The following is a 14,481-nucleotide window of genomic DNA, read 5'->3' on the forward strand; positions in this document are numbered from 1 at the left end:
TGGTCTAGGGTCTGCTGCTTGAGCAAGGGGTTTGATTAGAAGATCTCTAAGGTCCCTTCCAACTCTGTCATTCTGTTAAAATTTCTCCGATGGTTAGATTCCAAGCATCTCAGAGAAGGAAGTCTCCGAAACAACAATCTGACTAATTGAACAGACTCAGAAAGGAAACTTGAAATTGTAATTATATAAAGCCAGCTGAGGGCTTGGTCCCGTCTATTGTCAATAGCGTTCTAGTGCCCGAATTCTTAGTTTTAGGCAAATATGGAGCGTAGCATATCAAACAGAAGGATTTCCTGGTTTTTTCCTTATTCCTTGTTTTGACCAAGACGACAAGAATCTCTTCCTCCACTTTTGAGTGAGGCCCAAGTGATCCTCCTAACAGAATGAACCCACTCTTCAGAATGGCCCATCTAAAGAGGCTTAACGTCTCAGCCTAAGTGTTGGAGGTGTGGTGATGAAGATGCAACGTATTTCCACATATGGTGGACTTGTAAAAAGGTTAAGGCTTTTTGGATAAAAGTCTGGTGGAATATGCAGAAGATTTTTAAACAGGATAAAGTTTTGTCCGCAACTTTTTTTGTTGGGAATAATTGCAGACGCTACAGTTGTGGACACTAAGCTGATGTTGAACTTAATTACGGCGGCAAGACTTTTGATAGGCCAATATTGGAAGAAAGAGGAACTGCCGACCATAGAAGAGTGGACTTTAAAGGTTTCCGACCTGGCAGAGATGGCGAAGATTTCGGCTTATTTGAAAGATCATTCGCAAGAACGCTATATTATGGAATGGAGAAAATGGATTGAGTTTATCCAGAATAAGTATAGGGTTAAGAAGTTTTACGTAGCATTTGAATAAGTCTTCTTTCGTTTTTTTTTTTTCGTTTTTTTGTTTTTTTTATTCTAGTTTTTTATATATATTTAATATTGTTAAGGTGTGTCTTTTCCTATATAAGCTAGAGAGTGATGGATTTTAGAACTTATAGTTGTTAGCATATGATTGTTTATGATTGCTTTTTATATATATACCTTGTATTTAGCTCTGGGAAGTCGGGGGGGGAGGGGGAGGGGGGGGAGGGGGGGAGGTTGGGGGGAGGTAGGGGGGGAGCAGGGAGGGGGAAGGGGGGTTTCTTAAGGGAAAACTGTATTTTAAAACTTTTCAATAAAAAAAAAGAGGCTTAACGTCACACGCGTTGCTATCACTAGATTCTCTCTTTTTTATGCAGGAAGGAAAAGAACGCCGTGCAACTGGACGATGAAGGGGGCAGGACGTTTTTGCGAGTCTTGATTCATCTTATAATGCACGATTACCCTCCTTTGCTCTCAGGAGCTCTGCAACTCTTGTTTAAGCACTTCAGTCAGAGAGCAGAAGTGTTGCAAGCATTTAAGCAGGTACATCCCACCAGAATGTTGTTTTAAAAAAGGGAGAGGGAAAATTTCTCCCGTCCAATCGTGTCCGACTTTAGGAAGTGGTCCTCATCTCCCTTTCTTAGCCGACGGAGCCAGCATTGTCCAAAGACATTTTCCGTAGTCATGTGGCCAGTGTGACTAAACACCGACGTGCGTGAAACGCTATTTACTTTCCCACCGAAGTGGTACCTATTTATCTACTGTACTTGCACTTGCGTGCTTTCGAACTGCTAAGTGGGCAGGAGCTGGAGCAAGGAACAGGAACTCACCCTATCATGCACGCTCGGGTCTTGAACCCAGCCTGTCAGTTGTTCATCTGACAAGCTCAGTGTCTTAACCGTTGAGCCACCGTGCCTCCCAAAATGTTGGTTTAGCACACTGCATCAACCTATCCTTCAGTTGTCATAGGAGATAAATGTCTGCAAGCATACTTTAATATGATACAATAAGGTTTGTGCATTTTCTTTACACGGTGAGTCAAAACTGCTGTTTAGATGTCAGGTTAGATGTTCTTTTTCTGTAGAGAAAAAATAGAGCATTATGATATTCCCATTTTGAATGCTGTTCCTTCTGAATCTGAATAAGCATTTGTCTACGACAAATCTTCAACAGCGAAGGAACACTTTGACTGTATAGATCAGGGGTAGGCAACCTTGGCTCTTTTATGACTCACGGACTTCAACTCCCAGAATTCCTGAGCCAGCATGGCTCAGCTTGGAAACCTCTCCCTTTCCCCTCAGCGTGGCCGGCTTAGGAATTCTGGGAGTTGAAGTCCACGAGTCCTAAAAGAGCCAAGGTTGCCTACCCCTGGTATAGATAATCCTTGACGTACAACAGTTCATTTAGTGACCATTCAAAGTTACAATGGCATTGAAAAAAGTGACTTATGACCATTTTTCACACTTACGACCATTGCAGCATTCCCCCATGGCCAGGTGATCAAAATTGGCAACTGACTCATATTGATGATGGAATCATGTGATCCCCTTTTGCGACCTTCTGACCCACAAAGGCAGCGGGGAAAACAGATTCACTTAACAACCATGTTACTAACTTAACAGCTGAAGTGATTCACTTAACAACTGTGGCAAGAAAGGTTGTAAAACGGGGCAAAAATCACTTAAGAAATGTTTCCCTTAGCAACAGAATTGTTGTTCAATTGTGGTCGCAAGTCAAGGGCTATTTTACATCGATTTCTATTGAACCTCAGGGCTGATGTAGATACTAAGTTTCAAATCTGGATTGACCCCAACTTAATTAATAATTTTAGTAAGCCAAGAAGAGCTTTTCAGTCAGTTTTGCCTATGATAACAACATAGGAACTGAGGGTGAAAATCTTTTGAAGATGCTGGGAGCATCTTGTCAGAAAATGAATAATGTACGTGTGATTACAGTTACATTCACATACCTACACATTCCCTGGAAAACATTTCCAAATGTTCAAGAAGAGATTTGGATGCTTATCAGCGAAGGAATACCAGGAAAATAGCCTAGAATTTCTTTACTCGGCAAAAGCAGGAGAAGAAAACAAAATACTGTTTTTATTTTGTTATGCTTACCAGTGTCTAAAAATGAAATCCTTTGTACTTTATTTATTTTTCCAGATGTGTAAAAAGCAATTTTTCTGAGCATTTTTCAAAAGCGCCATTTTGTAACATGACATCACAAGCAGATGAACAGACCTTTGGGGTAAAATGTCTTTTGTTGAATTCTGACTATTTACAGGTCCAACTGCTGGTGTCTAACCAAGATGTGGACAGTTACAAGCAAATTAAAGCTGACCTTGACCAGCTAAGACTGACTGTGGAAAAATCAGAACTTTGGGTCCAAAAAAGCAGTAATTATGAAAATAGTGTATTAGGTGAAAATCAAACAAAAGGAAGTGAGGAACCTATAGAAGTGAGTTTTTTCTTTAGCTTTGATCACTTCCTACTTTCATTTTCCTAGGCTTTGACAGTTTTTCAAGCTTTGTTATGTTTTTGTTATTATTATTATCTTACATTTATTGTAACTACCATTCTAGACAAATCTCTTCTCTTCTCTTCTCTTCTCTTCTCTTCTCTTCTCTTCTCTTCTCTTCTCTTCTCTTCTCTTCTCTTCTCTTCTCTTCTCTTCTCTTCTCTTCTCTCTTCTCTTCTCTCTCTTCTCTCTCTTCTCTTCTCTTCTCTCTCTTCTCTTCTCTCTCTTCTCTTCTCTTCTCTTCTCTTCTCTTCTCTTCTCTTCTCTTCTCTTCTCTTCTCTCTCTTCTCTTCTCTTCTCTCTCTTCTCCTCTTTTCTCTCTTCTCTTCTCTTCTCTTCTCTTCTCTTCTCTTCTCTTCTCTTCTCTTCTCTTCTCTTCTCTTCTCTTCTCTTCTCTTCCTAACAACACTTCACAAAGACATATAAAATAAAACCTAAGATACAAATACAGCCTTAGTTAATAATCAGAGCATAAGTAACTGCTTTACGTGACAGCAATTTAAATTTTGCTTTTTGACTCTTCCTTGAAATTACAGGATTCAAACATGTTAAGTCCAGTCCAGGATGGGAGTAAGAAACCTCAGATCGATACCAATAAGAGTAACAACTATAATATAGTTATGGAGGTATGTTGAAATATTACAGTAAAATTGTACATTTTTTTAGTAAAATGAAAACAGACGAGGAGACCCAAACTCATTGGTAGCCTCACGCTGCAGTGAACGAGGACATACATTCAATTTCGCAGTTACTAAGTTTGTTGGCTGAACAGGTACAAAAATAGCCAGGGAAACATTGGAAGCCTGGGAATTGACAGGAGTGCTGATTTACCACCAGCTGATCAAGTACTTGGGAGCTGAGGACCTGGCAGCAGAAGGAAACAACAGCCAATTGCCATCCCTCAACACACCTATCAACCAATAGGAAGGCACCACATGAATACAACTCACAGAATAGCCCAAAGCTCATGTTTTAGTAGAGAGAAGTTCCCTGAAGCTGGGCTCCAGCACAGGTTCGAAAGCTCAGAAAATTAAACCAGATTGGATCTTATCCCAGGACATGTTTATTTACCTTCATTTATGAAAAAAATATATCCAGTATGTGTTACTTTTTATCCACAGATTTTGATCCGATTACGGGGGCTCTGCATTCAAAATAAAAAATGTCGAAATCAGCAGCAGCGCCTGCTTAAAAATATGGGAGCCCACAGCGTTGTGTTGGATCTTCTTCAAATCCCCTATGAGAAGGTGAGGCTTGGATATATTTGGCAGTGGTAATTAATGCAAATAATTAAATTGTTATAATTAAGGGAGGTTATTTTCACTTTGAAACTCTTGGCACCCTGAAGCAAAAATTGAAATGCGGGGTTTTTCAGTTTTGGCTGTTAATGGACATAGATTAGCTGGACGTCTACAGATAATCCTTGACTTACGACCATAATGGAGCCTAAAATGTCTGTTGCTAAGCGAAACAGTTGTTAAGTGAATTTTGCCCCATTTTACAACCTCCCTTGCCACAGTTGTTAAGTGAATCGCTGCAGTCGTTAAATTAGTAACCCGGTTGTTAAATTAATCTGGCTTCCCCTTTGATTTTGCTCGTCAGAAGGTCGCAAAAGGGGATCACGTGATCCCGGGACACGGCAACCGTCACAAGTACATGCCAGTTGCCAAGCCTCTGAATTTTGATCACGTGACCACGGGGATGCCTGAATGGTTGTAAATGTGAAAAATGGTCATAAGTCACTTTTTTTGCAGTGGCCGTTGTAATTTTGAATGCTCGCTAAAGAGATGGTTGTAAATCGTGGACTGCATGTAGACAAAAGATTTTCAGAGTGGTAAAATAAATTATTAAGACACTGGCTTGGTGTTTTTTTTTGCAGAAATGAAATGACATTTTCTCAAGTTGCTCATTATTTTAGAAATGTGTCTTTCGTCTCACATGCAGGGGTGAAATGTAAAGTTGCTTTGAGAACATACGTAGCTGTAACAGTGTTTTATTTGGAACTATTTTAGTAACTATGTTCTTAATGATTTTTTGGACTCAATTTATGAATGCTTTACTCTGACAGACAGGCACACACATCCACATGAATGAAATACTTAGTTTATTCAATATCTTCTTTGTGTCTGGTCCCAGGGGTGTAATAAATCTGAATTGAACATGCGCGCGAATCAAACAAACATGGATTGTTTACAGTGGATTCTACCAGTGTTGACTGACTACCAAACACGTAATGTGTTAAGAGTCCACCTCTGCCAATATTAATGTCTTAACTTTTTTTTCCTTTTGTTGGTTCATCTCACAACTGAAATAATGACTGCGACTGAAGACTGACCAAAAGATGAATGAAATTATGACCTTAGCGCACCTGTTTCTTCAGAACTTCTGTCGTGGAAACTCCCAGAATCAAATCCTTCTTCATAAACACCTCAACCTATTCTTAACCCCTGGGGTGAGTATTTAATTATGGATGAATTTCTCCCTGGAAGGGACGGTATTTGTATCCAAAAAGATTGCGTGATTCTGCCCTTGAATGTTCAAGGCTAGGAAAGGGCCTTGGTTGCTCTCTAAGCTTGGTTGTTTTCTTGAAGTTTTTTCACTACCATACTAGGTAACATCATCAATACTAATGCAGTGCTGCACTGGTGATGTTATCTAGTTTGGATAATGAAATGTCTGCAAGAAAACAACCAAAGCTCAGAGAGCACCAGGGATCCCACAGTCCTACTCCTTGTCCTTCTCCTTGTCCTTCTCTTTCTCCTCCTCCTCCTCCTCCTCTTCCTCCTCTTCCTCTCTGCAAACTCCCTTCCCTTCTACCACTGATGATGTTATCTAGTTTGGGTAATGAAACATCTGCAAGAAAAAAAACCAAGCTCAGAGTACCAAGGATCCCACAGTCCTTCTTCTCCTTCTCCTTCTCCTTCTCCTTCTCCTTCTCCTTCTCCTTCTCCTTCTCCTTCTCCTTCTCCTTCTCCTTCTCCTTCTCCTTCTCCTTCTCCTTCTCCTTCTCCTTCTCCTTCTCCTTCTCCTTCTCCTTCTCCTTCTCCTATTCCTTCTCCTTCTCCTTCTCCTTCTCCTTCTCCTTCTCCTTCTCCTTCTCCTCCTCCTCCTCCTCCTCCTCCTCCTCCTCCTCCTCCTCCTCCTCCTTCTCCTCCTCCTCCTTCTCTGCCTCTCCACAAGCCCCCCTCTAGCAGTGGTGATGTTATCTAATTTGGATAATGAAACATTTGCAAGAAAACAACCAATCTCAGAAAACACCAGGGATCACACAGTCCTCCTTCTCCTTCTCCTCCTCCTCCTCTCTAGTAGTGGTAATGTTATCTAATTTATATAATAATAATAATAATAATAATAATAATAATAATAATAATAATAATAATAATAATAATAATGATGATGATGATGATGATGATGATGATGATATTGTTGGAAGGGACCTTGGAGGTCATCTAGTCCAACCCCCTGCTCAGGCAGGAAACCCTATACCATTTCAGACAGATGGCTGTCCAGTCTCCTCTTAAAAACCTCCAGTGTTGGAGCATTCACCACTTCTGGAGGCAGGTTGTTCCCCTGGTTAATTGTTCTCACTGTCAGGAAGTTTCTCCTTAGTTCTAGGTTGCTTCTCTCCTTGACTAGTTTCCATCCATTGCTTCTTGTCCTCCCTTCGGGTGCCTTGGAGAATAGATTGACACCCCACCTTCTTTGTGGTAGCCCCTGAGATATTGGAACACTGCCATCATATCATCCCTAGTTCTTCTTTTCATTAAACTAGACACACCCAATTCCAGCAACCGTTCCCTATATGTTTTAGCTTCCAGTCCCCCGATCATCTTTGTTGCTCTTCTCTGTACCCTTTCTAGAGTCTCAACACCTTTTTTACAGCGTGTAAAAAAATGTGTAATGAAACATTTCATTTGTGTAATGAAACATTTGCAAGAAAACAACCAACCTCAGAGAGCACCAAGGACCCCTTGTTTCAATCCTGAGCTACAAATATTCTCCTTTATTGGTATTCGGGGCTATGTTTTCTTATTTGAAAGATGGGATAGAATAGCAGGTCTCCTTTCTTAAATCCTGTTTGGAGATGTTGTCCCACTGCTGTGACAATTCTCTGCTGATCCATTTCGGTTCAACCTCTCCAAGGCCCGAATTTAGTCTGATTCAAAATATGAAAATTTTTAAGTGAGACTAAATTCTGGCCTTGAGGAATAAAATGCGAGAGAGAGAGAGAGAGAGAGAGAGGGAGGGAGGGAGGGGGGAGGGAGGGAGGGAGAAAGAGAGGGAGGGAGGGAGGGAGGGAGAGAGAGAGAGAGAGAGAGAGAGAGAGAGAGAGAGAGAGAGAGAGAGAGGTTATCCAACACAATGTTACGTGGAAATTACCACTTACATTATCGTACAATCTTTTTCTTCTTCTCCATTTTTAAATTAGCTTCTTGAGGCTGAAACCATGCGGCACATCTTCACCAACAATTACCATCTGTGCAATGAGATTAGCGAGCGGGTGGTGCAGCATTTTGTCCACTTCATAGAAACGCACGGCCGCCACGTCGAATATCTGCGTTTTTTGCACACCATTGTCAAGGCCGATGGGAAATACGTCAAGAAGTGCCAGGATATGGTTATGACAGAGGTAGGTTAAGGGACACAAGAGGCTACCTCTTTGTTGGTTTGTTTGTTTTTCCCTCCAGGAGTTATTGCAACCATCACAAGGTCATAATGAAGGAGAATTCGTTCTTTAGTACCATCATCTGACAAGAATTTATCGATGATAACGTTTAACACTCAAGGTGCTGGTTGTCACCTTGAAAGCCCATCATGGCTTAGGACCAGCTTATCTGAGGGACCGTTCAAGTCTGTCCAGATCCTCCTGTCCAGATCCTCCTGTCTCTTAAGCCTAACTTCTGGAGTGTTGGCTATTCTTGCCAGCTTGGTGTCATCTGCAAGTTTGATGAGTTCGCCTTCTATCCCCTCAGATTTTTAAGAAGAGATTGGACAGCCATCTGTCTGTATTAGTATGGGGTCTGTCTGCTGCTCAAGCAAAGGATTGAATAGAAGACCTCTAAAGTTTCTTCCAATCCCGTTGGAAGAAATTATTTCTCTGGATGAGAAATAATTCCAGGTCTCCTTTCAGCTGGTCAACGGAGGTGAAGATGCATTGGTGTTCTACAATGACAGAGCGTCTTTCCCAGTCCTCCTTCAAATGATGTGCTCGGAGCGAGACCGAGTAGACGAGAGTGGACCTCTGGTTTACCACATCACCCTGGTGGAACTGTTGGCAGCCTGCACAGAAGGCAAAAATGTCTACACCGAGATCAAATGTAATTCTCTCCTTCCCTTGGACGACATCGTCCGAGTGGTCACGCACGATGACTGCATACCTGAGGTAAGTTGAATGCTACTGCCATGTTCTTAAAATAAGGTGGCCTTTGATATCGGACGTTGCTGAGGTAACCCGAGTTTTATATAAACCCATCTTTAGACTACAAAAACAAAACAAAACAAAACAAAAAAATGAATAAGAAGATGAATCTTAATTGCACGTTGAGTAGTCGTGCTAAAAATAGGCCTTCTGCTCTGTGTTATAGCAGTTACAGCAAAAGAGTTAAGAAAATAATAATAGCACTTACCAATAGCAATTGCACTTAGACTAGGGGTAGGCAACTTTGGCTCTTTTATGACTCGTGGACTTCAACTCCCAGAATTCCTGAGCCAGCATGGCTCAGCTTGGAAACCTCTCCCTTTTCTCTCAGCATGGCTGGCTCAGGAATTCTGGGAGTTGAAGTCCACGATTCATAAAAGAGCCAAGGTTGCCTACTCCTGACTTAGACTTATATACCGTTTCACAGTGTTTTACAGCCTACTCTAAGCAGTTTACAGAGTTAGCATGTTGTCCCCAACAATCTGGATCCTCATTTTACTGACCTCAGAAGGATGGAAGGCTGAGTCAGCCTTGAGGCCTGTCAGGATCGAACTGCTGGCAGTGAGCAGAGTCAGCCTGCAATGCTGCATTCTAACCACTGCGCCCCTCACAGCTAGAATATTTATTTTATTTTATTAGAATAGAAACAGGAATAGATATAGAAATAGCATTTAGACTTACATACCACTTCACAGTGCTTTACAGCCCTCTCTAAGCAGTTTACAATGACAGCATATTGCCCACAACAATCTGGGTCCTCAATTTCAGGATGGAAGGCTGAGTCAACCTTGAGCCAGTCAGGATCGAACTGTTGGCAGTGGGCAGAATTAGCCTGCAATACTGCATTCTAACAACTGGGCCACCACAGCTCTTAATTAAGCCATTAATTAAAGCAATGAAACTGATCTCCCCTAAAATGGTAACATGGTTTGGGAACCGGAGTAGGAAAAGTCACAAAAAACAATGGTTTGCCATTTAAAATGAAGATGGTATGTCAATGGTTCTCAACCATGGACCCCGTTTAAATACCTTTTGTGGTCATGGACCATGGCCATGGATCACCAAGACTTAACTCAAGATATAAATCATAACATTTCTTCAAGCCGTCACAGATGGCTTGATCAGATGGCTTGCGATGATATTGGGGCCCCCGAGGGGTCCACAGACCACAGTTTGAGAACTACTGTGGTATGCCCTTCTTCATTCTTACTAATTGCACCCATCTTTAATAATCCTGTTATTATTAGGGAGCTGTAGTAGCACAGTGGTTAGAATGCAGTATTGCAGGCCGACTCTGCTGACTGCCAGGAGTTCGATCCAGCTCAAGGTTGACTCAGCCTTCCACCCTTCCTTCCGAGGTTGGTAAAACGAGGACTGAAATTGTTGGGAGGGGGGGGGGCAATAGGCTGACTCTGTAAACTGTGTAGAGAGGGCTGTAAAGCACTGTGAAGCGGTACATAAGTCTAAGTGCTGTTGCTATGGCTACTGCTGAAAAGAAGACCAATTATTATCCCCGAGTAATACACTTCTGAAAAGGAAGCATTGCCTTAGATTCTGTAACTGTAGCACAAAACTTTGCTGAATGATTGTGATATAGCGTGGGAAAATCCCGTGGCTATGCTTCTGTTTTGCATCAGTGAAAATTCCTTTGAACTTCCAGATCAAGATTGCATATGTCAACTTTGTCAATCACTGCTATGTGGACACTGAAGTGGAAATGAAGGAAATCTACACCAGCAACCACATCTGGAAGCTGTTTGAGAATTTTCTGGTTGACATGGCAAGGGTAAGCCTTTGGATGTCTTTCAGAAATCTGATTTTAAGTGGTGTTTTTTTAAAAAATATTTAAACTTACTTTGCTATCTAGCTAAATAGAGAGAGAACTTCCTTTGGAATTGAAGTCCACACATCTTAAAGGTGCGGAGGTTGAAAAACACTAGAATTAAATGATGCAAGTATCCTTCAAACCGAGAACTGAACTTGATATTAAGAATGATTTTAAAATAGATGGATGGATGGATAGATAGATAGATAGATAGATAGATAGATAGATAGATAGATAGATAGATAGATAGATAGATAGACAGACAGACAGACAGACAGACAGACAGACAGACAGACAGACAGACACATATAGATGATAGAGAGATAGGGATAGAGAGACAGAGAGACAGACAGACAGATAGATAGATAGATAGATAGATAGATAGATAGATAGATAGATAGATAGATAGATAGACAGACAGACAAACAGACACATATAGATGATAGAGAGATAGGGATAGAGAGATAGATAGATAGATAGATAGATAGATAGATAGATAGATAGATAGATAGATAGATGGATAGATATAGGTATAGATATAGGTATAGATATAGATAGAGGTAGAGGTAGAGGTAGAGAGATAGAGATATTAGAGATATGAGATAGATGGATTTAAATAGATGCTAGATAGATCAGACAGACAGACAGACACATATAGATAGGGAGATAGAGAGATAGATAGGGATAGAGAGAGAGATAGATAGATGCTAGACAGACAGACAGACAGACAGACAGACAGACAGACAGACAGATAGATAGATAGATAGATAGATAGATAGATATAGACAGATGATAGAGGTAGAGAGATAGAGATATAAGAGATATGAGATAGCTGGATATAAATAGATGATAGACAGACAGACAGACAGAGACCCATATAGATAGGGAGATAGAGAGATAGATAGGGATAGAGAGACAGAGATATAGATAGATGCTAGATAGATGGATGGATGGATGGATGGATAGAGAGATAGAGAGATAGAGAGATAGATAGATAGATAGATATAGATAGAGAGATGATAGAGGTAGAGAGATAGAGATATGAGATAGATGGATATAAATAGATGATAGATAGATATAAAGATGGATGGAGGGAAACCTGTGCATTCTTTAAGCCCTTAAAAAAGGAAAATAGGAAAAAAACCTAGACTCCCACTTCTACTGACTATTGTCATGTCTGCTGCACTACGTTGCTGACTTAAAACCTGATGAATGAATGGAGTGTTTGTATCTTTTTGATTCTTCACATAGTCACTTTTTTCCCCCCACAAATAGGTTTGTAACACCAGCACAGACAGGAAACATGCCGATTTATCTCTCGAAAAATATGTCACCGAGCCGGTAATGAGTATAGTGAGTGGCTTTTTCAGTTCTCCGTTTTCAGACAACAGCACAAGCCTCCAGGTAAGCAGTTGGTGACAGAGACAATTAGCTGGGAGGCCACGTTATGGAGGCATTGGTGCCACATCGCGTTTATGTAATGTTTAACTAACGCTTCCATCAGAAAAATACTTTTTCAATATGAGGAAATAGCTCAAAGGCCAGACGCCACAATACATTTAGAGCCTTTCCGCGTTTTGTGGTGCCTGGAGTACTTGTAACAGTTATGCTTATAACAGTCATAAGCACGGTAGAGTGTTTTGTACAGTACTTATAACGGCTGTGCAGAATGTGGGTAGTCCTTGACTTACAACCGTTCATTTAGCGACCGTTCAAAGGCACTGAAAAATGTGACATATGACCGTTTCTCACAGTTTTGTAGCCTCCGCACGATCAGGTAATCAAAATTCAGATGCTTGGCAACTGGTTCATACTTACGACCGTTGCTGTGTTGTACCAAGGTCAGATGCTCCCCCTTTTGTGACCTTTTGTCGAGCAAAGTCAATGGGGAAGCCAGATTCACTTAACAACCAGGTTACTCACTGAAGAACTGCTTAAAAACTGTGGCAAGAAAGGTCGTACAATGGGGCAAAACTCAACCAACGTCTCCTTTAACCACAGAAATTTGGGGCCCCATTGTGGTTGTAAGTGGAGGACCGTCTGTATGGGTCTTTTACCAAAAAGCTTTTTTTAAAAAAAGAAAAAGGCCAAGCTTGCATATCTTATTTCCTGATCTGGAATTCCTGGCACAAAGCTCTAATGGGATAAAATAAAACAGGTTGTCACCCTTGGTTGTGTTCAAAGGCAGTTTGGTAAGTGCCACTTGAAAACAACGTACAGGAAAATCCTTTGTCAACAGAGGAATATTTACAAGTGTTAAATAAATTGTAACACACATATTTGCGTTTCATTTCCTGAACGGGCAAATGTTGTGCTGTGGGAATGAATGTGTTCCTTGCGTTACTTCCTTTAGACACACCAGCCTGTTTTCATCCAGCTGCTGCAATCTGCCTTCAGAATTTACAACTGTACTTGGCCAAACCCAGCTCAAAAGTCTTCGGTGGAATCTTGCATCAAAACATTAGCCGAAGTCGGTGGGTAATTGCAACGGTTCTTTTTAATTCTTCTGTAATGTATTGGCCTTATATGCTTAAATCACTTGCTTTATGTCTAACTGCTTGCTTAATGGCTGACCTGCTTTTATATGTTATGTAACGGTTGCTTGTGCAGAGCTAGACTTGCTGTCTCAACTCTGTTAAGTAGGTTTAGGGCAGGAAACTGCTGCTTTAAATCTATTGGTCGCCGCCTAGAGGCCAACCGTATAAATAGCTGTGCAGCAGCTATTAGTTTGCTTCTGTTCTGTTCTGTTCTGTTCTTTATCTTCAATAAAGCCTGTTGCTGTTTGAACCCTCGTCTCGCTCAATGCCTGCAAGAACTGAATACAACATCTTCCTTTCAGGAATCGCATGGAATCTTCATTAAACTAGTTTAATGAAGAGAAGGACGAGGGGTGACACGATAGCAGTCTTCTAATATTTGAGGGGCTGCCACAAAGAAGAGGGAGTCAAGCTAGTCTCCAAAGCACCTGAAAGCAGGACAAGAAGCAATGGATGGAAACTAGTCAAGGAGAGAAGCAACCTAGAAATAAGGAAAAATTTCCTGACAGTGAGAACAGTTAACCAGTGGAACAACCTGCCTCCAGAAGTTGTGAATGCTCTAAAACTGGAAGTTTTTAAGAAGAGACTGGACAGCCATTTGTCTGAAATGGTATAGGGTTTCCTGCCTGAGCAGGGGGTTGGATTAGATGACCTCCAAGGTACCTTCCAACATCATCATCATCATCATCATCAATTATTTTAATGAATTAGCTTCCTGGAAATCAGTCTCTGGGAATGTTGTACAAGATCCATTAAAAACTAAAAGATGACAATCTCTGCAGGAAAAAAACACGCGCACAATATACTCGGTGTAGCATCTCTGCTATAGCTAGTTTTCGACTTACCACCACAGTTGAATCCCACGTTGCGAAGCGAGACATTAGTTAAGTGAATTTTGCTCCCTTTTATTGCTTGCTGCATTTGTTTAAGTCAGGGGTTTTCAAACTTGGCCCTTTTATGACTTGTGGACTTCAGCTCCCAGAATTCCTCAGCCAGCATGCCTGGCTGAGGAATTCTGGGAGCTGAACTCCACAAGTCATAAAAGGGCCAAGTTTGAAGACCCTTGGTTTAAGTGAATCGCTGCAGATATTAAGTTAATAACACGGTCGTTAAGTGAATCTGTCTTCCCCATCGACTTTGCTTGTCAGAAGGTCGCAAAAGGGGATCCTGTGACCCTGTGACGCTGTGACCGTCATAAATATGAGTCAGTGGCCACGCATCTGAATTTTGATCAGGTGACCACGGGGATGCTGCAAATGGTCATAAGTGTGAAAAACGGTCATAACAGTATGTCCTTTTGTTCAGTGCCGCTGTAATTTTGAACGGTCACTAAG

At 41.2% G+C, this 14,481-nt stretch overlaps 1 protein-coding gene across 3 annotated transcripts in view; it reads left to right on the forward strand.

Moving 5' to 3' along the window:
- The window catches only part of ITPR2 (inositol 1,4,5-trisphosphate receptor type 2), a 182,328-nt gene that overhangs the window by 92,200 nt on the left and 75,647 nt on the right, over nt 1-14,481 (forward strand). For all 3 annotated transcript variants that reach the window (XM_081330822.1, XM_081330820.1, XM_081330821.1), the window contains exons 25-34: nt 1,224-1,389; nt 3,133-3,306; nt 3,903-3,992; nt 4,488-4,613; nt 5,696-5,818; nt 7,796-7,996; nt 8,498-8,749; nt 10,446-10,571; nt 11,886-12,014; nt 12,964-13,084. In XM_081330822.1, coding sequence (XP_081186948.1) covers nt 1,224-1,389; nt 3,133-3,306; nt 3,903-3,992; nt 4,488-4,613; nt 5,696-5,818; nt 7,796-7,996; nt 8,498-8,749; nt 10,446-10,571; nt 11,886-12,014; nt 12,964-13,084 — 1,508 coding nt within the window. The remainder of the gene's footprint in view (nt 1-1,223; nt 1,390-3,132; nt 3,307-3,902; nt 3,993-4,487; nt 4,614-5,695; nt 5,819-7,795; nt 7,997-8,497; nt 8,750-10,445; nt 10,572-11,885; nt 12,015-12,963; nt 13,085-14,481) is intronic.

The sequence above is a fragment of the Vipera berus genome, assembly GCF_964194415.1.
Source record: "Vipera berus genome assembly, chromosome: 6".
NCBI lineage: Eukaryota > Metazoa > Chordata > Lepidosauria > Squamata > Viperidae > Vipera > Vipera berus.